The following is a 24715-nucleotide window of genomic DNA, read 5'->3' as shown; positions in this document are numbered from 1 at the left end:
AAGGAGACCCATACCACAGTCAGGTGGTTCCAGGCATTGCCTAGAGTGTTTCTTATAGGTGCAGGCTAGGAGAAGACAGAGAACTGAGTCCATCCAGAGTTGGGATTCTCATCAGAGAGATTATGAAGGGTCAAGGCAGTTCAGGGATGCTTCACTCCTGTGCCACTGTCCCCATCACATTTAATCCTCACAACACCCCTGTGAGGTAGGTTATCATCTTACAGATGAGGAAACTGAGGCTCACACATGCCCAGGGGCACATGGTGGAAAGGACAAGTTTACAATTCCAACTCCTGGACTTTCCTCAACCCAACCATGCACCACCCAGGGTGGTCAGAATTCTTGTACAGTAGCAAAAAAGACAGCCGCCATGGTGAACACACGCGCGCGCGCGCACACACACACACACACACACAGAGAGCAAAGCCACTACCAAGCCAATATCCCCCTTCCCTATACTTTTGGTTCAAGAGCTTTGGGGAAACTGGCCAAGTGGTTCTTACCTTTGAAAGGTAATAAAAGTACTCCAGCAGGGTCAGAGTTAGAATCAGTGATCAGCCTTTGGCAGGCTCACATGCATCCAGGCAAGTGCTCTACCACTGAGCTCCATCCAAGCCCTGTCATTTTCAAAGTAGGAAGCCACATCTCTGGCCAGCTTGGAATCCACAGATCTGCAGTTATCAGCCATGGGCAAGCCTTCTGATATTCTTCCTCTTGATTACCTCAGATATTATGACTTTAAAATTTTTTTCCAGCTAACCTCTTTGGGAAAATTCTGTTTGCACAGTGTGCCAGGATAGCACCAAAGGGCTAGGGTCACATGTTCTTTTTTTATTTCAGCCTAAATAAAGTTGGGAACATCCTCTCCAGTTCCCACTTTTATTTATCCTCTATTTTAACTTTAAAAAAAAATTTCATTTTAAAGAAATATAGAAATAAAAACAACAGGAAAAGAATGGCCCATAAATTCAGTGCAAAGAGAGATATTCATATGGACACCGTGAGACACAAACCACTCTGGGAGGAGGAACAAAAGTTCAAAGTGCTGGAGGGAGGGAGCCTGTGGCCCCAGCTTCAGGGTCCCCATACCCGGTGGTCACACTGCAATCCACATCTATATACAGGGTCATAGGTTGCCTTACCATGGGACTTATCACCCAGAAGGGAGTGGCTATCCCAGCCTGGTGAGGTGGGTGAGGGAACAGTGGTGTGCTCAGAGGTGCGAGCTGTGCCAGGATACCTGGGTCACATGAATTTGGAGCTTGAAAGCTACTGTTTCTGGGCATGGGGCTCAGTGGGCCAATGCTGGGAAGAGGAAGACACACATGGCTTAAGCTCTCAGAAGACAGCAGGAAACATGAGGGTACAAGGACAGGTCTCACATGGTGTGGCATGATTGTTTTAAGGCTATATTTTCAGAGAGGAGCTGAGTGAAACTCGGTGCCCAGGAGTTACCCCTGTTCTCTGTGTGACACCTACCCAGGGTCTGCATAGCACCTATCCACAATGCTTACTCCCCGCTCCCCGTCCCCCCCTCCCCCAGTAAACATTCACTATGGCAAACACACACACACACACACTCACAGCTTCAGGAAGCCCAAGTTCACGTCCTTGCCACTGTGCATGGATAGGTTTTGCCGCTTCACCTGCTGCTGGGGAGCACTGCTCCCTGGGGGGGTTGGGGGACGACACTGTAAACATGATTTCTTGGCCTGATGCTGGCAAGGCTGTGTATCTGAGTTGCTGCCCAGAGACAGCACTGAGGTAGAAAGGGGAGGGCCCCCTGAGCCACTGTCCACTGAGTTTGTGGGACTTGCGCTGCTCACGGAGGAGTACCCTGAGGTTGTGACGTCCTTGCCAGGACCCCTCCTGCTATGGAGAAGAGGCCTGGGCCCTAGGGCTGGAGGTGTCTGAGTGCCAGGCACCTGGTGTCCCTTGTCCTCCTGGCAGGTCTCCTCATCACTTGATTCCTGGCAGCAGTGCTGTTCTGGGTTCAGGTACACCACGGTGACATCGAGGACACCACTGGGAGCTGTCACTGTGGGAAATGTCGGGGAGGGCGAGAGAGGTCACACCTCAGCCTGAGCATCAGGGGTAACCCAGCAGCCCAGGCTTCAGCTCCTTGCCAAGACAGTTTAAAACATTGTGTTCCAGGACAAATGTCCCCTACCTGGCTATAGTTCCTTATATGGCTTAGGTGAGAGCTGAGGGTGACATGCTTCTCTTAAGCTGGGAGGGCAGAGGAAAGTGACAAATTGGCCAACTAACCACTAAGTCCACCAATAGACATAGATGCAATAGAAACCCTTCCAGGCTGGGCTGGGTACAGGACCTTCTGTGGCCTGCTGAGGGGGCTTGCAAACACCACAAGGACACATCTCAATGTTCGAGAAAGAGCTTACCAGGACTCCAGAGAGGGTATCTATTTGCCCCTGCCCTAGCAAGATCCTGGAGCAGCACAGACCCTGCTGGAGCTAGACACAGAACTTGTCTAAATCATCTCCAGGCCTGTGGGCAAGGACCAACCCCACCCCTGACTCTACTCTCAGGCTTTTCTGTAGTCAGAGATATGGTAGGAGGTAGTACTGGAGGCTCTCAGTGTGGGTGGCCTCCCACCTGACGACCCTCTGCACAGCATGGCCACACACTCACCATCACCCTCCTTCTCTCCTTCACTCTCCTGATCGCCCTCATAACCAGAGCAGCAGTCCAGGCTCCAGTCGAGGAAACTGCCCAGCAGCGTCTCTTCCTGGCTGGACAGCTCTGCAGTAGGGGTGGTGACAAAGCTGCCTCTGTCCTCTTGGAGGCTGTTCTCTCGCTTCCTGCAAAGTGGGAAAAATCCAGAAGGCTCTGGTCACAGGTAGCCCATCTGGAGGTCCCACCTGGTCCTTAGCCCCTGCCTCAATTACCTGCATGTCCCTGGGCCCTCACCTTGTGCTCTGAAAGAGCAGGTGTAAGCCCTGGGGGAAGGATGATTGGACCAAACTGGGCCCAGGTCTGGGTGTGAACCCAGATTCATCCAGGCTGGCTATGGGAACCTGGGCCAACTACTTGGCCCCTCTAGAGACTGGCAGGATGATGCAACCCTCCAGGGTGCTAGTTATATAAGACATGGGTAGTGCCTGGCCTGGCACTGGGCAAAAGACAACATGGACAGCCTGTCTTTGGGCAGTGCCAGCATGTTGCCCACCTGGGGTCAGGACTGGAAGCTGGAATGTAGGCCTGTCCCTGGGAGATGCTGCCACACTGCTGAGCCTTTCTACTTCCTGACCTTGGGCTGCCTGTGGAGGGTCTCTCCCATTAGACTGAGGGAGCTCCAGGGAGCATCTGGGAAGCAGGTTTGACACAGTGTGGTTGGGCACATGGCAGGGGCCAGGGACCCCACCCATCAAGGCACAGATGCACGTGTCTGTTGGGCTTTCCCCTTGGTGACCCCATCCCTGGACAGTCAGGGTGCCATCAGCAGAGTAAAATGTAATTGGCAGCCCTCTCAGGAGGACCCAGGTCTCCTGTACTCAGCACAGTAGAAGGTGGTCTGGTGCATTTCACGGAGGAAGCACCAGGACCAGGGACTTAGCCTGTTTCTAGATCAACTATTTCCTTAGGGTTCCCCAAAGATTAGGGCTCTATAACCAGGGACCCACTTTCTATAGAACTGTCATGGAGGTTGTCCAACCTGGCCCTGTGTTGTGACAGGGATAACCCAGCTATCCAGTGCCTGCCTTCAGGAAGCTCAGAGGGCACAGGGAACGGAGGAGTTATAAAGGTAGGGCTGACAGAGAGGGTCACACTTATCTGGGCTTTGCGGGACCAACAGGAGTCCTTCAGGTGGGCAAGGTAGGGAGAGGAGGTACAACTACAGCATTAGAAGAGAAACAGGAATAAATAAGAGTATACACAAAGAGGGAGGGGACAAAGGGAGGAAGGCTAGCGATAAGATATAATAATCAGATTATGACCCTAATGTAGGGATAACATCATAAAGCAGAGAAGCCCAGGCTGGCACATGACATATAGGCAGGGCCTGGACCCAGGCTGGATCAAGCATGCTCAGGACCATCTGCCCCCAAGGGAGCCAGGAGAGAGAGGCAGCCAAGCTCAGGAGCAGGCCCAAGGGCAGACTTCCTGGGTTCAAGGCAGGTTCTTTCTACATGAAATTTGTTGCTGCTCCACAAGTCTCAGAAGCCTCTCGGACAGCTGCATCGTCAGTGAGGGAATTCAGAGCTGGTGTGCAAGGGCCAGCCTTTTATCACAAGACCTGAACCAGGGCCAGACTCACCGTTTGGTTCTCCTTCCGGAGGGAGAACTGAGGAAGGCATGGATTTCTCCTGTGCTAAGGAAAGACGGGGGCTCTGGACTCTCCTGCTTCACTCCTAAGGCCACACACAACTGACTGTGGCTCAGCACCTGAGGGGAGGCCAGAGTCAGTGAGGGAAGCCACCTAAGGCGAGACTGAGGCAGGGCAGATAAGCCCACCCACCCGGCACCCTGTAGACACCCAGGCCGGGGTGAGGCAGCACCTCTTCCTGGCTAACTTCTTCATAGCGCTTGTCCTCAAATCGCTGCTTCACAGCAGTCAGAGAGACTTGTCTGTAGTCCTTGGGGGCATCATCATGGAAGCTAGAAACAGGGACATGGAGGAGGACCCATGAGGACCTAGCCCAGTTTTATTTTTATTTATTTATTTATTTTTTATTTTTTTGAGAGAGAGAGAGAGAGAGAGAGAGAGGGGATTTTTTTTTTCCAATATTTATTTTTCAGTTTTCGGCAGACACAACATCTTTGTTGGTATGTGGTGCTGAGGATCGAACCCGGGCCGCACGCATGCCAGGCGAGCGCGCTACCACTTGAGCCACATCCCCAGCCCCCTAGCCCAGTTTTAGTCTAACTTTCTGAACTGGAGGGGACAACAAGCTTTTGATACCAGCCCAGTGGTACCAGTGCAATCACCTTGGAAAAGCTCTTGGTAACACCTCAAATGGTTAAGCACAGTTTCCACAAGTCCCCGTGTTTCACCTAAGAGAATCAAGCACCGCCACACAAGAACTTGCAAAATGTGTTCACAGCAGCACTGTTCACAATGGGCAGGGGTAGAAATAACAAAAGTACCATCAGTGTATGAATGGGTAGACAAAAAGCGGTCCATCCATACAGTGGAATTTTATTCAGCCACAAAAAGAAATGGAAGCACTGGGGAGTGGTTGTGTGTGCCTGCTACAGTATCAGAGGCTTGGGAGGCAGGAGGATTGCAAGTTTGAGGCCGCTTCAGCAATTTAGTGACATCCTATCTCAAAATTTCAAAAACTAATAATAAAAGGAGGGATGGGGATGTGGCTCAGTGGTAGAGCACTTGCCTAGCATGGATGAAGCCCTGGGTTCACTCCCCAGTACTGAAAAAAAAAAAAAAAAAAAAAGAAAGAAGATTAAGAAAAGAAATAAAACAAATAAATCACCAACACACCAACATAAGCCTGGAAAACAACATGGTCACTGTGAGGAACCAGACAGAAGAGGCTGCCTGTGCAGCCTGGAAAACAGCATGGTCACTGTGAGGAGCCAGATAAAGAGGCTGCCTTGGGCTGGGGATGTGGCTCAAGCGGTAGCGCGCTCGCCTGGCATGCGCGCGGCCTGGGTTCGATCCTCAGCACCACATACCACAAAGATGTTGTGTCCGCCGAAAACTAAAAATAAATAAATAAATATTTAAAAAAAAAAAAAAAAAAAAAAGAAGAGGCTGCTGTGCGCAGGGCAGGGTCGCATCACACAGAACATCCAGAATGGGCAGATCCATAGAGGGAGGGAACAGACAGTACGGCCAGGAGCTGAGGGAGTTGGCAGAATTGAAGGGTTAGAGGTAAAGGGTCAGAGTGTTTTCTTGGTGCAGGGGTGGGGCAGGGGTGATGAAAATGTTCTAAAATTGGTAGAGGTGATGATTGTGTGGACTCTGAGTATACTTCAGATTAAGTTGTCCAGTAAAAAAAATTTAGGGGCTGAGGCTGTAGCTCTTGCCTAGCATGTATGAGACACTGGGTTCAATCCGCTCCACCACATAAAAATAAATAAGTAAAATAAAGGTGGGGTATCCATCTATAACTACAAAAAAAATTTTCAGCTGGGTAGAGTGGCATACACCTGTGATCCCAGTGGCTCAGAAGGCTGAGGCAGGAGGATTGCAAGTTCAAGGCCAGCTTCAAGAACTTAGTGAGATTCTGAGCAACTTAGCAAGACCCTGTCTCAAAACAGTCTGAGGTTATGGCTCAGTGGTCAAGCACCTGGGTTCAATCCCTGGTACCAAAAAAAAAAAAAAATTAAATTTATAAATAAATGTTTCCAATTGAACCAGTTTGAAAAACAAAACAGACTAGAGGGTATAGCTCAGTGGTTGGTTATGTGCTTATCATGTGTGAGGCACTGGGTTCAATCACCAAAAAAAAACAAAAGACAACATCAACAAAAGCTCCTGTGTGGGGAAAAGAACCAACACAGCCCAGCAACACCTTCTGGGCCACTGCTAGGTAATGATCTGTGCTCCCAGTAGAGCAAGGGGAGGTCGGAGAGTCAGCCTGGCTCCTCATCCATCAGTTGTGGGGTCTGGCAAAAGAGGGTAGGCCAAAGCACATGCCAAACCCTGAGAATGGAGTACAGTGGGGAGGGAGGAGAAAGGGCAGGTGGGCAGAAAATGGCTGGTCAGAGAGACTGGGAGCTGCTCTGCAGAGTTCTGATCTCATCCTGGAAGTGTGCAGGTGAGGCTCTGGGTTGGTACAGCAGAGAGGACATGCTATTGAGAGATGGCTAGGGGAGTGACCAAGGTTCCTGAGAGGACCCAAACCCAAGGTGCTCGAGTGTATGTGGAAAATGTACCAGACCACAGAGCTCCTAGGCGACAGGGAGGAAGGAGACACAAAAGCAGGCTGATCCTGGTCTCAGCTAGGAGACTGGGCTTGGTCTACTAAGCACAAATGCAACCTACAGGAAGAACACATCCAGAGAGGAGACCAGCCAGCTCAGACACACTGGCAGTCAGGGGCCCAGGGTCGAGTTTAGGTGAGGTCTGAATCAGGTTAAGTCTCCCAGAGGAGAAAATCTGAGGAGTAGGTGAAAGACAAAGGACTCCAAGGAAGGGCAGCACAAGGAACAAGGGGACCTACAGAGTGGGAGGACAAAGTCCCAAAGTGCTGATGAGAAGGGGGGGCGGAAGCAAAGGCCTTGATAGTACATGAGTGCCACCCCTGCTCTGGCAAAGTCTGGATGGAGGCCTTGTTTCCTCACAGACTCACCATTTTTTATGAAGGCTCAGGACACAGGGAATGAGGTCTTCAAAGGAGAACCCAGTGAGGTCACACAACTGACTGGTCCAGGGCTGTGCTGGGGGAGGAGAGCAGGCTGGGAATGAGACTGACATCTGCCACTCCCACTCCACACCCTGCCATTATATTGTAGAGATTCCTGGAGCTCAGAATTGCAGTCCCTTTAAAATGACTTTGATAAGACCCCATATAGACCATCAACTGTCAAAAATCTGAGAAATACTTAAGCTAAAACAATGCTTCCCTTCCCACCCTGGGCTGCCTCTGGTCCTTCTCCAGGATGGACAAGCAACACTTTTTTCTCTTTGGTCCCTCCACCCCAATCCTTACTCTGCCTGTGCATTAGTCTGGCCAGGAGCAGGGCTGCAGAGGCCAGGCAGGCTGGGGCGAAGGCAGACAGGCTGGTGTGTAGCAGAGAGAGTTCACAGAGGAAGCTGCACAGGTGCTGGGTTCTGGGTGCCACAGGAACCAGCGTCAGCAGGACCTCTTTGTAATCAACCACGGTGGGGATCTAGACAGAAATGAGGTGGGTGTGGGACCCGGGGTAGCAAGGCACCTTCTGGGCCCACGAGGACTTTCCAGAGCAGGAAAGCCGATGGATGACCTCCACCTGCCCACTCCCAGGACCTCAAGCATGGTTGCAACTTTGATTCAACAGGAAAAAGAAACCCCACTTACCCTAATCTTCCCTTCCAGGGTGGAGATGATTTCTCCCATCATCCTCACCAAGTCCTCATACTTGTACGTGTTGTCTGTGAGCCACACGGCCTCACGGATAGTCAGGATCTCCTTACTGATGAACCTGAGATGAGGAGATGGGGTCACAGCCCTAAGCCCACTTCCCAAGGCAGGGATGTGGCTGGGCTGAGGAGGGCCGAAGGCTCTAGGAGATCTCAAGGTAGGGAAAACATGATGGCTTTGGGTTTTTTTTTTTCATAACAATACATTCTTTTATTTTTTTTTTTAATTTTAATATTTATTTATTTTTTTAGTTTTTCGGCGGAAACAACATCTTTGGTTGTATGTGGTGCTGAGGATCGAACCCGGGCTGCACGCATTCCAGGCGAGCGCGCTACCACTTGAGCCACATCCCCAGCCCCGGCTTTGGGTTTTGAAGACAAAAGGAGGCTCCACAATGGATCCAGCTGCCTATAGCTGAGAAGGAGCCTTAAGGAGGGGATAGTCAGAAGGTGCTAGAAAGAGGGATTTAGGCACAAATATCTCTACAGATGGCCTCCATGAGTCATGTCATCATCCACCTGTCTTAACAACCTTAGCAGGGAGGATTTGCCCTACTTTTCTTTCCTTTGCAGTTTGGAACTGAACCCAGGGCCTCATGCATGCTAGGCAAGCACACTACCACTGAACAATACCCTCTGCCCCATGTTTTGTCAGTGTCTATCAAGTGACTATAAAGAATTTAAACCTATGGGGCTGAGGTTGTGGCTCAGTGGTAGCGTGCTTGCCTACATTGCATGAGGCACTGGGTTCAATTCTCAGGACCATATACAAATAAACAAAATAAAGGTCCATCAACAACTAAAAAATATTTAAAAAATAAAAAAGAATTTAAACCTAGGAGGTTGGGGAGCCACAGAACCAGAAGTTGGAGGCAAAGGGCCAGAAGTAGCATCCAGCCATAGAATGCCGACTGTCCCTGAGACAGGCGGGCACCCCATTCTTTACGGTCCACCAGCACTGGCTCTCAGGAATCACACTGCTCCAACAGCTCTGAAGGCACTGTCCTGAGAGAGTCGACATGGCCCAGCCTTTGCGCTGCTCCATCCAGAGATGGCAGTTTGCACATTTGTCACTGGCTTCACAGGGAGGATGAGGGTATATGCTGCCAGTGTGAAGGGCATAGATGCCAAAAGGAGGGATGCAAGTAGGCTGATGAGAGCCCTGTACTGGGGTCATGCTGGGGACAGCTGGGGACAGCAGGTGCCACGCAGAGCAGAGCTGGTGCATCTTGGCCCTCAGAACCTTTTTAAGCAGATATTACTGCTTGTCTATCATCCAACAACTTTTATTTTAGATTTCAATGAGGTGACTGTGTCATTAGATCCAGGGAGGCAGTGGCTCCACCAGTTCAGCATCTCTGGTCAGAAGACCCGGGAAGTTGGAGTCAGGTCCAACAGAACATTTGTTGAGGCCCCTGGATGGGATATACTAGTGTCTGCTCACTAATCCTGAAGCCTATGTTCCCTCCTTCTGTGGCCATATGACCCTGCTCCAAGCTGACAGTTCCCATCATGAATAGATGTGGCTATGTGACTAAGTTGGATAGAAAGATAGACAAAGAAGCTATGGGGATCATGGGGACAAAGGCAGCCCTTGGAAGTAGTGACAGAGAACAAAATAGGAGCTAGGGTTCCTCAATAACCTCATGAAACCAACCCACCCCAGAGACCCTGGACCCTCTGAGGTTACCATGCAAAAGAGGAATGAGCTATGCGCAGTGGCACACGCCTGTAATCCCAGAAACTTGGGAGGCTGAGAAAGGAGGATTGCAAATTCAAACCCAGCTTCAGCAACTTAGTGAGGTGCTAGGCAACTCAGGGATATCCTGTCTCTAATAAAATATAAAAAAGGGCAGGGGATGCAGCTCGGTGGTTAAACATCCCTAGGTTCAATCCCTGGTACCAAAAAAAAAAAAAAAGAGAGAGAGAAATGAATCTCTGCTCTTAACATTTTGCTAAGTGCAGTCAAACCTGTCCCTTAACTACCAGGCCTGACTGACAAGGACAGTGGCCCTGGAATGTACTTCTAGTGGCTGGAGGAAATGCCAGGGATGGTGAATTTAGGAAAACAAGAAAATGCAAAATGCATTGTGAGACTGGCCTCCTACACTGCTTTCCAGTGACAAAACCAGGGTGATCAGGCATCAGTTAAAGACAGATAGGTCTGGGTGAAATGTAAAGTGGTCCATTTAAAAAGCTGGAGCTGCCAGTGGGTAGGCTGCTGTGTTTGGATGCCCCTAATACTGAATAATGTCCACAAGGTGGAACTGGGCTTTACCAAGGTGTCATTGGGGAACTTAAAACCCTCTCACCCCAGGACTGTGGAAAACTCTGACCATACAGACTTAAGAACTAGATCTCAGAGTTGTGGTTCTTCCCATGAACTCTGAAGATGTGAGGGTAAAGACAGTCAACTATACCTTCCCTGACACCACTGCCTTCAGAAGCTGGGGAAGCCTGGTCCAGCCTGTGCCTGCTGGAGTCCACACTCTGGGTCCCGAGACCATGTGCTGGGACGCTCATGCCCTGCACAGTGGCAACCACATGCCAAGGGTCAATTCCATTGTCCCTGCATGTGGAGGACACCTAGCCTGGATGCCCCATTTTGGGACTCATTTCCTTTAAGAACCAGCCATCAGCACAGAAATGATAAGCACTCCCTGAATCTAGTAAGGGCCAACACATAAACATACCAGCTCTGCCACGGAATGAATGGGCTTCTTACCGGGTACAGATGACCATGCAGGCAATGCCCAGCAGCTGGAGTTTGTACCGGGGTACTAGCCTCCTCCTCAGGTAGCGGTCCACACACTCTACTGCCAGGTGGAGGCAAAGACTTGTGAAGTCCTTCATGGTGGCAACTTCTACCAGCCAGTCAATCAGAATGTACCTGTGGAGAGAGAGCCACCCTTGAAAACTAGGACAAGCTTCCCTGCATGTCCCAACTCCAATTTCTGCATAAGCAATTGAGCTGGCAATTTGTAGAATCACTGGTATACCCAGGAACCCAGGCTAGAGACACCATGTCCCAGGGGAGACTCCACGGGTACCAGTTCCACAGCCATTCCTAAAGGCTGGCGAGCTCCAACATCTGTGCAACCTGCCCCCACCTCCAGGCATGCACATTCCTGGTGCTCATAAATACAAGTGTTTGGGGGCCTTTTCCTAGATTAGAGTCAGCCCTCACATGTTTGTGGTACTGGAGGAGCCTGACCCTTGCAGGTAAGGGGGCCAAGTAGGGTAGTCTAGGGCTGGGGTTGGATCACTGCTCTCAGAACCAGAGAAAAGTTACTCAAAGGTGGAAGAACTTTGGCTCTTCTACACATCCAAACTCAGCCAACCAGTTTATTTATAATAATGCTCTGCAAGGGATGGAAGAGCCAGGAATGCCCCTAAAGCAAGAGCCACTGGTATCTTCATGATTCATCTGGAAACCCTGATGGATGCCCAAGGGATGACAGACACTGTTCCTCTCCACCAGGGGAGTAAACCCAGGGACCAGGGTCACAATCACGAGAATCCTGCAAGGATATCTGAACAAGGTCAATTCCTTTCTGAATGAAGGAAACACTGTCTTAAAGCAGAGTGAGCCAAACCAACAGAAAGCAAAAGAGAATGACGAACATCAGTGGAGACAGAAGGGGCAGAGTTCCAAGGTCAGCCCTGAAGCATCTTCAGATGTTGTAGGAAGGAGGAGGAGATGGGCTGAGGTACCAAAAGGTTCGGTTGGAAGAGTGGATAAGCCTCTATTTCCTCCCAGAAGGAAGAGCACGCAAGGGTCAGGTGTCCTGGTTTAAGACAGCCAGGCCTGAATAGGACTAGGAAGCCCCCTGAGCAGATGGACTTGAGGAACTTAACAGCCTGACTTCTAAGCCTGGCACAGTGGCATACGCTGGTCATTGTAGCTACCCTGGAGGCAGAGACACGAAGACTTCAAGTTTGAGGTTAACTGGGGCAACTTAAGAAGGCACTGCCTAAAAATAAAAAATAAAAGTGGTAAACAGTCCCCTGGGTTCAATCCCCAGTACTGGGGAAAGGGGAGAATCTGATTTCTAAAACAGATCACTGGATTATACCCTTTAAAATGATTAATTAGTAGCTGGGTTTGCTGGTGTACAGCTGTAATCCTAGCAATTCTGGAGGCTAAGGCAGGAAGATCACAAGTCTGAGGCCAGCCTGGGCAACTTAGGAGACCCTGTCCAAAATTTTTAAAAGGGCTGGGGATGTAGCTCAGTGGTAAAGTGCCCCTGGTTTCTATCCCCAGTACTGCAAATAGAGTGAGTTAAATTCATATCAATCTCCACTCCACGTACACATAAAATGAGTATCAACACTTTAAAAAAAAGACAAAGAAACAGACTGGGATTAGAAGGCATTAGCCACATATTTTTCCTAACAGGAGGAGAAATGAGCTGAGAGAGAAGTGGGTGGAGGGTGGTAGGGCAACCATGGCCCCAGAAAGCAAAGGCATTCCAGTTGGACGCCATTAATGGGGGAGAGGAGTACGCTGCATCTCTGAGGCTGTGTGTTTGTGCACAGATGAGTGTGCATGTGTGTGAGACATCAAGCCTCTCCAGGGAAGAGATGATCATTTTAAAAATAAATGTTTGTTGAACACTTACTATATGGGCAGTGTCTCCTAGATGGAGCCAGAAGCTGCCCATTAAAAATTCAAAATGTATTTGAAATCTTATGCACAAACTTAAAAAAATCATTCATTTTTCATTTGACCCTCTAACACATTCTGTGATTCAGTACACAAGAGTGTCATTGCCCTCCTGGGAGGCCCGCGAGAGGTAAGCTATGCTGGGTGTTGTGGCCACTCTCCTAGGGGCACAGCTCCCTGGGTCCAGGCGGGCTTGGTCAGCCACCAAGTTTCACAAAACATAATAATGCTTAGAAAGATGAGCCATGACAAAAAATTTGTAGGGGCTGGGGCTATGGGTCAGCAGTAACTTGTCATACACAAGGAATGGGAGCCAATGGGAGTTTTGGTTTTAGAAACTCCTATCATTTTTGAGAGATGTTTAAAGTGGTTGGACATATTCTGTGGCTTACAAAAGATAACTGGAAAGAGTGGAGTAAGATATTTTCTCAAAGTGGAGTAGGACTCTTTCTCCAAGACCCAGAGAGCTGAAGCATTACTGCTTTTAGAGCATGGACACATGCACACGAATGTGGGGAGGGGTTCCTGGTTGGCTGGTAACTGAACATCATGCTGCCCTGTGACAGGTGACTTGGTTATTTCTCTGCCACTGGATCATGCATGCCTCACCTCATTGTGTCGTTGAGTCCCTTCTGCACGGAGAAGACCTGCTGCTTACTGATGGCTTGAGAGGCCTGGAACAGCTGGCTGACGATCTCACTACAGGTTTTAGCTTCTAGTCCAAGTTGGCTTCCATTGGCACAGGCTTTGGCTAATGCTAGCTGAGGACCAGAAGACAAGTCCAACGTGAGCAGGAGGTGCTCCACACCCAGGCTTACGCCTTTCTGATAGAAAACATAGGTATGAGTGCTGCCTACTTAAGACTGCTCACCCTGGGACAGTATGATAAGATCTTTAGTGTCGCTCTTTTAGGGACAGGTGATACAGCACATGATGAGAACTTTAAGAGGAAGAGAGGATGGACGTGTGAGTCTCCTTCCCTCTCCAGGGCAGGGCCTCGCCAGCTAGTCTCCTGCCTACATTCTTTGTGAGAAGCTTCTGTTCACAGGTATGAAAATCAGCATACCAGGGGAGGCTGTACTGCAAGATGACAAGACCCAACTGGGGTCTCAAACAATCTGGCTCTATAACCTGGGTCTGTGTGTGACCTTAGATAAACTGGGAGACCCCCTGCACCTTGGTTTCTTCTTTCATGAAATGGTACATTAACAGTCTGGGTCAGCACCTCAGCATGTAACCACCCAACACCCACGAAGACCTCAGATAGTCACCATCAACTATTTTTATACATTTCCTTCTAGATTTTTCTAGGCATTTTTAACAGTATATAAGTGCAACTGTGACCAGGGCAAACATACATACATTTTATTTTTTCTTGGCCCACTAATAATGACATGCTTCCTTGTGTTATTCAACTCCAGGCATATCCACTTCTTTCATTTAGAGTATTTTAACATTTTTCTTTGAGGAACTCGTGGTTCCTCACTGGTGAATCCACAGGAGCAGCTGTAACATTTTGCTCCACCTGTTCTCTGATGAAAGGCCTGTGCTGATTTCATACCACTCATAGGAGCACTTACTTTATCTCATCTTCATGAAAAGTGATATTGCTAAAAGTATCTATTTCCGGGAGTTACTAGCTAGCCACTCAAAAACACACAGAAAAATAAATACAATTTGCTAATACAATCAGCACATTCTTTCAGTTAAAGATGCACTCATTTGACTAGCAGCAAGTTTAACATTTGTTCCACTTTTTATCTGGTTGTGTTTGTCTCCTCTCAAAAATCCACTGAGCCCTCAGAATACCACTAGGGTCTTACTACTCTTATTGATTACCCTGAGCTTCTGTAGAATTACATTTCTTATAAATCTTTTGACTACCTCTTTGGACATGAACACTGCAACATTCTATGATACATCAGCCTGGGCCATCTGTGGATTTGTGACTTCTTTCCCAGGGTTTGAATGTAGATGAAAGTACCATCCAGCTGATGGAGTGATAGGAAAAAGCTTCTACCTGCTTGGCAAGGGGAAACTTTCTTCAGTTTGTCCTAAAATGACTTCTTTATAGCTGCAACCGGAGAGTCTGGGGAATACCAACTACAAACCCTTGACTTCCTAGCTGAATAACTTAAGCAGGGCTAGGTGCTCAAAAGATTAGGAAAGAACTCCACACACCCTCTGCTCTCAGGTGGCCTCTGCCTGCACTGTCAAGGTTAAGTATTACCTATGGGATGACCTCCAGGAGAGAATGGTATGAATTTTCATAGGTGTAGTCCACTAACATTTAAAATTAAGAGGTTAGCAGGAATGTGGCAACTGTAATCACAACGACCCAGGGGGCTGAGGCAAGAGGATAGTATGTTTGAGTCCACCCTAGGCAAGACTTTGCCTCAAAAAAAAAAAAAAAATATATATATATATATATTTTTTTAATCTTATTTTAATTGTTAATGGACCTTTATTTTATTTTACTTTTTAAATTTATTTGTATCTGGTGCTGAGAATTGAACCCAGTGTGTCACGCATGCTAGGCAAGCGCGCTACCACTGAGCCACAGCTCCAGCCCCATATACATACATTTTTTGTACCAGGGATTGAAAACTGAGCCCCATCCCTGGCCCTTTGTATTCTGAGACAGGATCTCACTAAGTTGCTGAAGCTGATCGTTCTGCTTCAGTCTCCCAAATCACAGGGATTACAGGGTGTGCCACCATGTCCAGTTTTAAAATACAATTTTTTTTAAGAAGGTGGGAGGGTAGTTCAGTGATAGAGTGCTTAGCCTGAGAGACAAGGGTGGAGACAGCAGAGATGAATGAAGCATTTCTGAGCTCTCTCCCTGTGTGCACAAGAGCTAACCTCCTGAAACACTAGGATTCAGGACCAATCTTACTGTATCCCTCAGTCTCCATGTAAAGCCCAGGTAGTCCTGCCCCAAACACGTAAAAGGAAAGGCCAGCACTCCATGTCACCTGCGCTTCCCAGCAGCCTTTGGCAGCATAGTCTCTGAGTTTCCGGAAGCTGTGGAGGCATCGTCCAGGATCTGACATCTGTCAACAGGAAAAAGTTGCCTTTATACAGTTGTGTCTTGGGAGCTGACCCATGGGTTCTTAGATGTCTCCTCCCTCACCCCTGGTCCCCACTGTGCTGGCTTCCCAGCCTTTTATCCCCAAATGAAGGTGGTTGTCTTTGGAGGTACTGAGAGCAAATTGCTACTTAGCAGCTCCTGGTGGCCAAGAGGCCAGAAGCTGTTAAAGCAACTTCTTTTGTTCATTAGAACCGAGTCCAAGGGACAGTTTGGGGAATGCCTCTGGCCAACAGGACTCTTCCTTTTCTCAGACGTGGGTCCACTCACATCCATCCTTCTGTCACTCTCCCAGAGGAGGTACGAGCTGGCCAAACACCCCTGATGAGCAGACTCTTCAAACAGGTGACGGGCCTGCTTCTTTTTCTCTTCATCCTGGAGAAAGCCAAGCACAACTGATTCTTTTCTCATCAATCTACCAGCCACTTTCTTCCCCTCCATGCACCTAAGCTATCACACTCTGAGATAACTCAAGGGTTGACTAAATCAGGGTAGAAATGATTCTCTGAAGATATACTACTTGACAACCAAGAAGTACAGACTTGGAGCTCTGGCCTTGCTTTTCCTGGAGGAGGTTTCTTTGTGGGTTTGGCCTGCAGGCTCCCTAACTCAGCTCTGAGACACCCAAGGCCTGCCCTTCACACTATTGCCAAAGAAAATGTTCTGTACCGCCTGGATAGTAGTGTTGGTGGCTCCTCACTTACTCTCAGCATCCCTCCCAGATGCTTTACTAGAAGCATCACCTTCTCTAAATCTGATGCAAAGGGGGCTAATGAGCACAAAGCCTGTTAAACTTTAAGAGTATAGAGGTCTGGGTGAGCACTGAGGCTCACCAGTGGAAGAACTCCACCTGCTCAAGTCCTGCCTGTGTCTGCTCACCTGTGCCACTTACCCACTGTAGGCATTTGATTCTCACAGCCCCCCAGGAGCCCAATCACACAACAGGATCCACTGCCCAGCCCCATGTAGCCTTTCAGGGCCAGGCTTGGCTTTTGCAATGACCTTGGATGCCCCCTTCTGCTACTTTTCATGTACTTCCTGGATCCTGGACAGGGATTTGACAAACAAAGCAAAGTCCAAGGGCAGCAAACAACTGGACTAACCTCGAAAAGATTTAGCACTCTTCCCAAGCAATGCAGTATGGACGCTCTGTGAGTCTTGAAAGTAAAAAAAGGAGGAGAAAGAAGTATAATTCCTCACAAAGAGAACTGTCAGGGGGCTATCCTTCCCAGCCCTGCCACAGCCCCCTCTTCATACCGAGGACCACGCCCCAGTTCCAATCTTTAGCTCTGGCTGCTTCAGGCAGTCTTGATCCCGTGTTTCCAGCTGCCAACACTTCCACCAAGGCAGACCCTGCTGTCCACCCCTGGCCTTCACACCTCCTCTCCCATGGTCAGTTCAAGTCACAGCCCCCATACCTGCACTGAATTTTCTATACCTCTACTTCTTTAGGTCCCGACTTTACATGGCCTACAGTATCTACCTCTGGGTTTTCCTGTGTCCTAGGACCCTGCAGGTGGAGCCCCTTGCCAGAACTTACTCTCTGCAGCTGGCACTCTGCCCTGAGACTCTCATGAACCACAGCCTTGCAGCAGCTTCCAGACACCGACCATGGCGGGCGGATGAAGAGCCAGATAAAGGGCATTGCACTCACGTTCAGTCGCTCTGCCAGGCTGAAGAAGCGAGAGGCCTTCAGGCCATTCACTTCTGCACGGGCCTCATCAGACACAGACACTGTCAAACAGAGAAGAGCCCAGGCTGTCACTAAGAGGAATGGAATAAGGAAAGTTCTCCAGTCCTTCTGGAAAGTCTAAAAGCTCAAGCCCACTGCAGTGCAAAGTAGCTGGTGTTTTAGGAGAGATGAGGCCTCTAGGAAGGGGGCTCCATCCTCTTTTCCCCCTGCTTTGTTCAGTTCTAGGATGGGTCAGGTGGTCTTGGTGATCTCAGGACCTTACTGGAATCCTTCCGGAAGCCTGGACTCTAATGACGAGGGAAGTTGTGCCCCAGAGGTTTCAGCCCCATGCTCCCTCCCTAACCTCTTGCTTACGGGTTGTGGGGATGGGTTCTTTTCAGGGTGAGAATATTCTAACATTACAGTAGCAATGTTTGCACAACTCTGTGAATATACTTAAAAAACAAAACAACACACTGAATTATATACTGTAGGTGCACAATTCTGGGAACTGCTCTATGACAGGAAGGTGGGGGCAGGACTTTGCCTCTCCTGAGCCTGGAGGAGGGCAATGCTCTTGGGCTCCATCAGTCACCACAGTCCTGTCAGCTGGCCAAGGACAGGGATTATCTTCGCAAAACACCATGTCTTTTAGAAGCAGGAGAATGTTGGGCTATGTCTCAATCATTATGTCTTTTCGAAGCTGGGGTAGCCGACTGGGATCCCTCCTTGGGGCATATGAGTCAGTAGATTAGCAAGAAGTGGCATAAGAGAAGCCTCACCAAGGCCTTTTTTTTTTTTTTTTAAAGCCAAGGTCTTTTAAGAAGCACTGGGCCTTCAGAGGCAAAGGAATCCTAGCACAAGGCTAGGCAGGTCTGAGCTGCCTCCAGCACGGAACCATTGCTGGTCATGTTACTGAGACCCTGTGGAAGCAGGCACACTGATCTCTCCCTGACGTTTTGCAAAGGATGGCCAAGGAGAGAAACTATATCCACATATGGACTGGTGGGGTGGAGGAAGCCCAGGAAAGGCTAATTTCTCCAAGCAGCTTCCATCCTAAAGTTCTACTCAAAATCATTCTTTTTTGGTATGGGGGATTGAACTTAAGGACACTTGACCCTGAGCCACATTTCCAGACCTTTTTTACATTTTATTTAGAGACAGGGTCTCACTGAGTTGCTTAGGGCCTCGCTGAGTTGCTGAGACTGGCTTTGAACTAGTAATCCTCTTGCCACCTGAGCCACTGGGATTATAGGCGTGTGTGGTATGTGGTTCAAAGTCATTTTTTAAAAATATTTACTTTTTAGTTGTAGTTGGACAATACCTTTATTTTATTTATTTTTATGTGGTGCTGAGGATTAAACCCAGGGCCTCGCATGTGCTAGGCGAGCACTCTACTGCTAAGCTATACCCCCAGCCCTAAAAGTCATTTTTTTAAAAATTTTTTTAATATTTATTTTTTAGTTATCGGCGGACACAACATCTTTGTTTGTATGTGGTGCTAAGGATCGAACCCGGGCTGCACTCATGCCAGGCGAGCGCGCTACTGCCTGAGCCACATCTCCAGACCCTCAAAGTCATTTTTAAAAAAGTTTTTCTTAGTTGTAGATGAACACAATGACTTTATTTTTATTTGTTTATTTTTATGCAGTGCTGAAGATCGAACCTGGTGCCTCATACATGCTAGGCAAGTGCTCTACCACTGAGCGACAATCCCAGCCCTCAAAGTCATTATTTGATGACAAAAATTCAACGGTTTTGGGCTGGGGTTGTGGCTCAGTGGCAGAGTGCTTGCATTGCACATATGAGGCACTGAGTTCAATCCTCGGCACCATATAAAAATGAATAAACAAAACAAAGATATTAAAAAAAATTCAAGGGGTTTGCTAAAACAAGAGATTCTTGGGGCTGAGGTTGTGACTCAATGGTAGAGCATGTGTGAGGCACTGGGTTTGATTCTCAGCACTGCATATAAAATAAAATAAATAAAATAAAGGTCCATCAACACTAAAAAAAAAAATCAATAAATAAATTTCAAAAAAAGAGAAAAAATTCTTAGAACCTAAGTTAAAGTATCAATGGTTCTTCTCAGGGCAGCTCTGGGCACAAGCTACTAAGAAGAGATAGTAAGGCAGATCATCAGATACAGCAAGAGCGACTAAACAACTTCACTAAGAATGTCTCTTGACCAAAGGCTCGTGTTTATCTAAGTGCCAACACTGGGTGGGGGCAGGACTTACAGCCTTCATTGTAGAGGTAAGCTATGCCCAACTTCACAGCAGCTTCAAAGTTTCCCTTTTCAGCAGCCCTAGAACATTAAGAACAAAGAACACAAGACTTTAAAGCCACAAAGGTGATATACTATTACAGCATTTGAAGCTGGGATATTTGCTTTCCGAATTGAATTTTTAATGTAATATAGTCAAATAGCAATTACCATTACATGCCATAATGTGGATAAACATTAAACATCATGCTCAGTGAAAAGTTAGTCACAAAAGACCACATATTTTATGGTTCCATTTGTATGAAATGTCCTGAGTAGGCAAATCCATAGATGGAAAATAGATTAGGGGTTGTCTAGGATTTGAGGGGTTGTCAGAAAAAGGGGGAATGACTGCTAATGAGTATATTTGGGGAGGTACTGGGTGCTTAATCACTGAGCTACAACCTCAGCCCCTTTGTATTTTGAGACAGGGTCTTGCTAAGTTGCTTAGAACCTAACTAAATTGCTGAGGCTGGCCTTGGACTCTCCTGCCTAAGCCTCCTAAGTGCTTGAGATTAAAGGTGTGTACCACTGCACCTGGCTTCTGGGTTTGTTCTTTTTCTGCAGTATAGGGAATCACACACACTAGGCAAGTGCTCTACAAATGAACCACACCACCAACCCTTTTTAAGTTTTGAGGCAGACTCTCACTAAATTATCCAGGCTGTCTTTGAATTTGTCATCCTCTTGCCTCAGACCCCTGGGGTTGCTAGGATTATAGATATGCACCATTATGCCTAGCTTTCAGTTTATTAATTGAGGAGGATCAAGCTGAGCCACCTGGTTCCAAGGGCAACCTCTGACACCATTATAATGTTCTTGGATGGTGGGCCTGGTCACTAGTTCCTGGGCTCACAACTCTAGCAGATGGGATGGATCAACCAGTGAGTGAAATTCAATAGGACTGAAATCACATGGTTCTGAACAAAGGCAAAGGCTGAGTATTACTTCCATAAACAGGTGATTCATGTCTGAGTAACATGGGAAGTGGTCCCTGCCCCAGGGGGACCCTCTGGAAGCACAGCAGACATGAAGGATGAGCAATGAAGTGGCCTGCTGGAAGTGGTGTGGCTCAATGGGTGAGATCAGCAGCTCTGTGTCATTCCTCGGGACATGAGGCAATAGTCAGGGGAAGACAGCAACAGGAAAATAGTTTTTGAATCAGGTCTTGGGACACAGATGGCAAATCAAGAGGAGCAAAGGCAGGAGATTAAGCCATCCATTTTCAGGGTGCAGAGATACCTTTCAAAGAGCTTCAGGTTCTTTGGAGAAGGCCATAGCTCCTGGAAGCTGGCACATGCCCATACGCTGGCGTGGTTATCCACCAAGTACTTGAGGTGGGAGTGTACCTGCAGAGCAACAGAAGCAGGGGGAATTACCAAGTGGCTCCCCAACAGCTCTGCTCCTGAAGACTCTTGAAGACAGGACACAGACATAAGGTGTCCTGTCTCTTTCCTGTACCAAGCAGTAAGGGATCCAGTCTCTATGTAAAAATTATGTTGCTTTGCATGGAAAATAAAGCCCTAAATGAGTTTCTTTGAAGTTCTAAGGGGAGAGGTACAATGGCCCAGGAAGGGAAGACCAAACACCTAGCTTAAGAAAGAAGGAATGACACTTCTGCAAGGGTCTATACCTGAAAGTGACTAAAGGGCCGTAAGTAAGACCCCCCCAAAAAAAAAAAAAAAAAAATCTGTTTTACATGGCTTAAAGATTGGCCGCAGAGTCTCAAGGAAAAGACTGACAGCCTCAGGTAGAACCCAGAGCTTTCAGGCAGGAAATACCGAGGCCAAGCACCTGAGCACAGGTGAGCAAATTAAATGCTAAAGTCTCCACTACTGTTGAGAGTACAGTATACCATAGGTTCCCCAGGTATATTATAACCACAGTAGAGATGGTTTTGGGAATCAGAAAACGGGTTATTGGCGTTTTCCTGCCAATTTGTTGTATACTCTAGGACAAGTCATGCAAAGTGAGATTGCAGTTCAAAAATAACTTCTAGAGTTTACTTCAGCATTACATGTTAGGATATATCTTCAAGAACATATTTTTATCCTTATTTTTTGGGGAGTAGGGATACCAGGGATTTAATCCAGGGGTGCTTTACCACTTAGCTACATATGTAGCCCTTTTTATTTTTTATTTTGAGACAGGATCTTGCTAAGTTGCTTAGAGCCTCACTAAGTTGCTGAGAGACTGGCCTTGAACTTGCAATCCTCCCGTCTTAGCCTTCCAAGTCATTGTGATTATAGGCATTGCCACAATACTCAGTTTATTTTTATCCTTTTAAATGCAATCTTATTTCTTAAGAGACCTAAATTTTACTGCCAAAGAGCGGTACTTTCTCAGTTGAAATATACATTGCAATAAATGGAGTCAAACTTAGTGTACTATTTCTCCAAATGGAATGTCCTCAAACATCTATTAGTGCTATCACTCTTGTTTCCTTTGCTCCCTTTTATAGCCAGAGTTTTATTCTGACATTTAAGAACACGAGGCATTGATGTTGTAATTAGATGTGGTATGATTGGTATTGCTTTAATTTGGTGACTTACAGCTCGGACTGCAAGGATGTCCCCAACAGAAAGCCATTTCAGGATGTGAAAGAGCACATCTTCCGGGAGATTCAAGATGGTTAGATTTTGGGGTCGTCTTCTTATTCTTCTTTTGGTAGGATAACAAAAACACTTGGCACACCTACAGTGGATCACTTAAGGAAAAAAATATATATATAAGTCTTGATGAGTGAAAAGTTATATCTGAAGATGATTTAATAGTTTCTGTACCACAAAATAAGGAACTGACTAGTCCTAAACTTAGATTAAATAGTTGTATATCTTTGCTTTTATTAGTTCATGTGATTAAAAAATATAACATTCAATAAGGATTTGTGGGTTTGGGCACTCTGGTTTTGGACCCTAAATTAGGAGAGGAGGGTCAGCCCTGCAAGGAAGCAAAGGACTTGTAAACCAGGCAGGTCCCTGTCCAAGCCTCAGTTTTGCAGAGCTGCCCTATCAAAGCCCTAGTGTCCACCTCTGGGAAATGGGGAGTTGACAGCTATTCAATGAGGTTGTGCAAATCCAACACAAGACCTTGATTGGCACATATGCAAACATTAAAGATGAGATATGCAGTCTGCCAGATGAGTTCTTTTCTCCCTCTTCCTACAGTGGGTCATTCCAACTCCTACTCCAGCAACGCCTTCCTCATTCTAGGCAGATGGCTTTACTCCTTCTTTTGGAGGAAAATGTAAGCCTTTAGGAACCTCAACATCCTACTTCCCCATGTACAGATTTACCTATCTTTCCACCCATCCCTCCTCCATCCCCCAAGGAAAGTAACTGCTCCTGCCTCCGTGAATCAGAACTTTTCTTATGAATGCCCACTCCATCTTTTGACCTGCATCTTCCAGTAAGCAAGTAAACGGTACTGCAAAAGCCAAATGTACACCCAAGGAGACTAGTTCCCAAAGATTACTCAGATTTTACCATTAAAGTCTCCTCATTCATTTGTTCTAGAACACACACTTATTAGAAATGTTTAATCACCACTATAAAAAACAACTGAGACCGCGGCTCGGCTTGACCGAACTCTTCACGCGCACCAGGAGCCGTGGCGCTGGGGCCCAGAAGAGCGGTCCGCAGGTGCGCGGACAGAGCCTTAGGCGGGCTTGGGCTGCGGGGATCGCAGTGTCCCCGTTACTGCCTCCACAGGTTTGGGACTCTACAGAGATGCAATCGCAGTTTACTCTGCGAAAAACCCAAATAGTCGCCCAGGAGGAACAGAGCCGGGAAACGCCGCCGCGAGAAGCGCGGGCGCCGAGTGGGTATTTAAACCGCGCGTCCAAGTACGCGGTCGGGCTCAGGCTGGGGGCTCCCGCCGGCCTTGCTGCGGTGGATCACGTGCCCGCATCCGGTGACAGGTGCCCGAGCACCCAGCCGCTCGCCCCGCGCCAGCCAGCCGCCCGCACTTACCACCGCCGCTCCCCATCGCCGAGCTCGAGCCGATACCGCCCGAGCCCGCCCGCGAGCGCGCCAGCGCCCGGCTAGCGCCCCGCCGCCGCGCGCAAGCGCAGGCCCCGCCCTTCACTTGCCCCCGCCCCGTTTTCAAATGCACCCGGACCTCCCATTGGTCATCCCAGGAACCACGCCCTCTATCCCGCCCGCCCCGCCAGCTCGTACAGCCAGCTATAGGCCCCGCCAGGACGCGAATTCGAACGCTGGCCGCCTATTGGCTGAGCTAGTGAGGACGCCCCGCCTTCCCAACCTGGCGGGGCTCCAGGAGGAGCGCGGCTGGGGTCCCCGGGCGGGGGAGCTTAGCTGCTTGCTGGGGGCTGTCCCTGATGCCGGGAGTGCTGCGGAGCGCCCTCCTGTGCGTCATCGTGTACGCTGCTGAACCCCATCCTGGCTCCTCCGGCCCAGTGCTGACGGGAGCTGGACTCTACCTTGACCCCGCCCGCACCGTATGTCCCTCCCAACCTGGGTATCGATGGTCTAGAGATGCGGGAGCGGAGGGTGATGCTGAGGAGTTGGGAAGCCGAGGCTCCAGTCTTGGTGGGCTTACCTAGTGTTACTGGCAGCCTAGCCCAGGGACCCTGCCCGGATCTAGGTTCGCCAAATGTACACCCAAGGAGACTAGTTCCCAAAGTTCCCCGCCTGCATAAGAAATAGGCAGATGATGGGAAAATATATTTTATGCAGGGGTCTGGGCTAGGCTGCCCACTAACACTAGCACGCTGTATTTCCGCGGGCAAGCCCTCATTCTCGCCTTGACCACAGGTTGTCCCTTTTGTTTCCAATCTCCCATCTTTACCGCTTGCACTTTCGGGTTTTTTTTTTTTGGCTGCCGCCCGCCACCTGAAATACCTGTTTCCGCGTGTATGCGGCAGTGTGTATCATGTCTCAGCTCTTTATGGGATATGCTGTGGAGGGAAGACATTCTCCTGGGGAAGTCAGAAAATCTAGGCCTGGCTCTCCTTC

The 24715-nt window shown here is 48.4% G+C and overlaps 1 protein-coding gene across 3 annotated transcripts; it reads right to left on the bottom strand.

Annotated features, from left to right (window-relative positions):
* Positions 1-19: 19 nt before the first annotated feature.
* Ccnf (cyclin F) lies at positions 20-23803 on the bottom strand. 3 transcript variants are annotated; one of them, XM_005337790.5, is made up of 17 exons: positions 23711-23803; positions 22292-22446; positions 20982-21088; positions 19714-19781; positions 17342-17535; positions 16905-16958; positions 16072-16176; positions 15689-15766; positions 13323-13474; positions 10773-10937; positions 7986-8109; positions 7638-7818; positions 7278-7365; positions 4521-4620; positions 4280-4407; positions 2653-2822; positions 20-2038 (listed from the first exon to the last, which is right to left on the bottom strand). In XM_005337790.5, exons 1-17 carry the CDS (start codon positions 23724-23726, stop codon positions 1581-1583), a joined length of 2343 nt encoding a protein of 780 aa, XP_005337847.1. In that variant the 5' UTR covers positions 23727-23803; the 3' UTR covers positions 20-1580. The 3 variants fall into 3 exon arrangements, 2 of the variants coding, with proteins under 2 accessions (XP_005337847.1, XP_040133537.1); XR_013427075.1 differs by lacking the exon at positions 20-2038 and adding an exon at positions 3191-3856 and having other exon boundaries at positions 2672-2822; XM_040277603.2 differs by lacking the exon at positions 20-2038 and having other exon boundaries at positions 2672-3856.
* Between the last annotated feature and the right edge of the window lie 912 nt (positions 23804-24715).

The sequence above is a fragment of the Ictidomys tridecemlineatus genome, chromosome 10 (genome assembly GCF_052094955.1).
Source record: "Ictidomys tridecemlineatus isolate mIctTri1 chromosome 10, mIctTri1.hap1, whole genome shotgun sequence".
Taxonomy (NCBI): domain Eukaryota; kingdom Metazoa; phylum Chordata; class Mammalia; order Rodentia; family Sciuridae; genus Ictidomys; species Ictidomys tridecemlineatus.
The sequence above is the reverse complement of the archived record's forward strand: the minus strand, read 5'-3'. Positions and strand labels throughout refer to the sequence as shown.

Coding starts and splice junctions, on each gene's coding strand:
- Ccnf (XM_005337790.5), bottom strand. Junction 15,767..16,071: donor AGAGTGACAGAAGGATGGAT/GTGAGTGGACCC, acceptor TCCTGTTGACAG/ATGTCAGATCCTGGACGATG. Junction 2,823..4,279: donor TCCGGAAGGAGAACCAAACG/GTGAGTCTGGCC, acceptor CCCACTTTGCAG/GAAGCGAGAGAACAGCCTCC.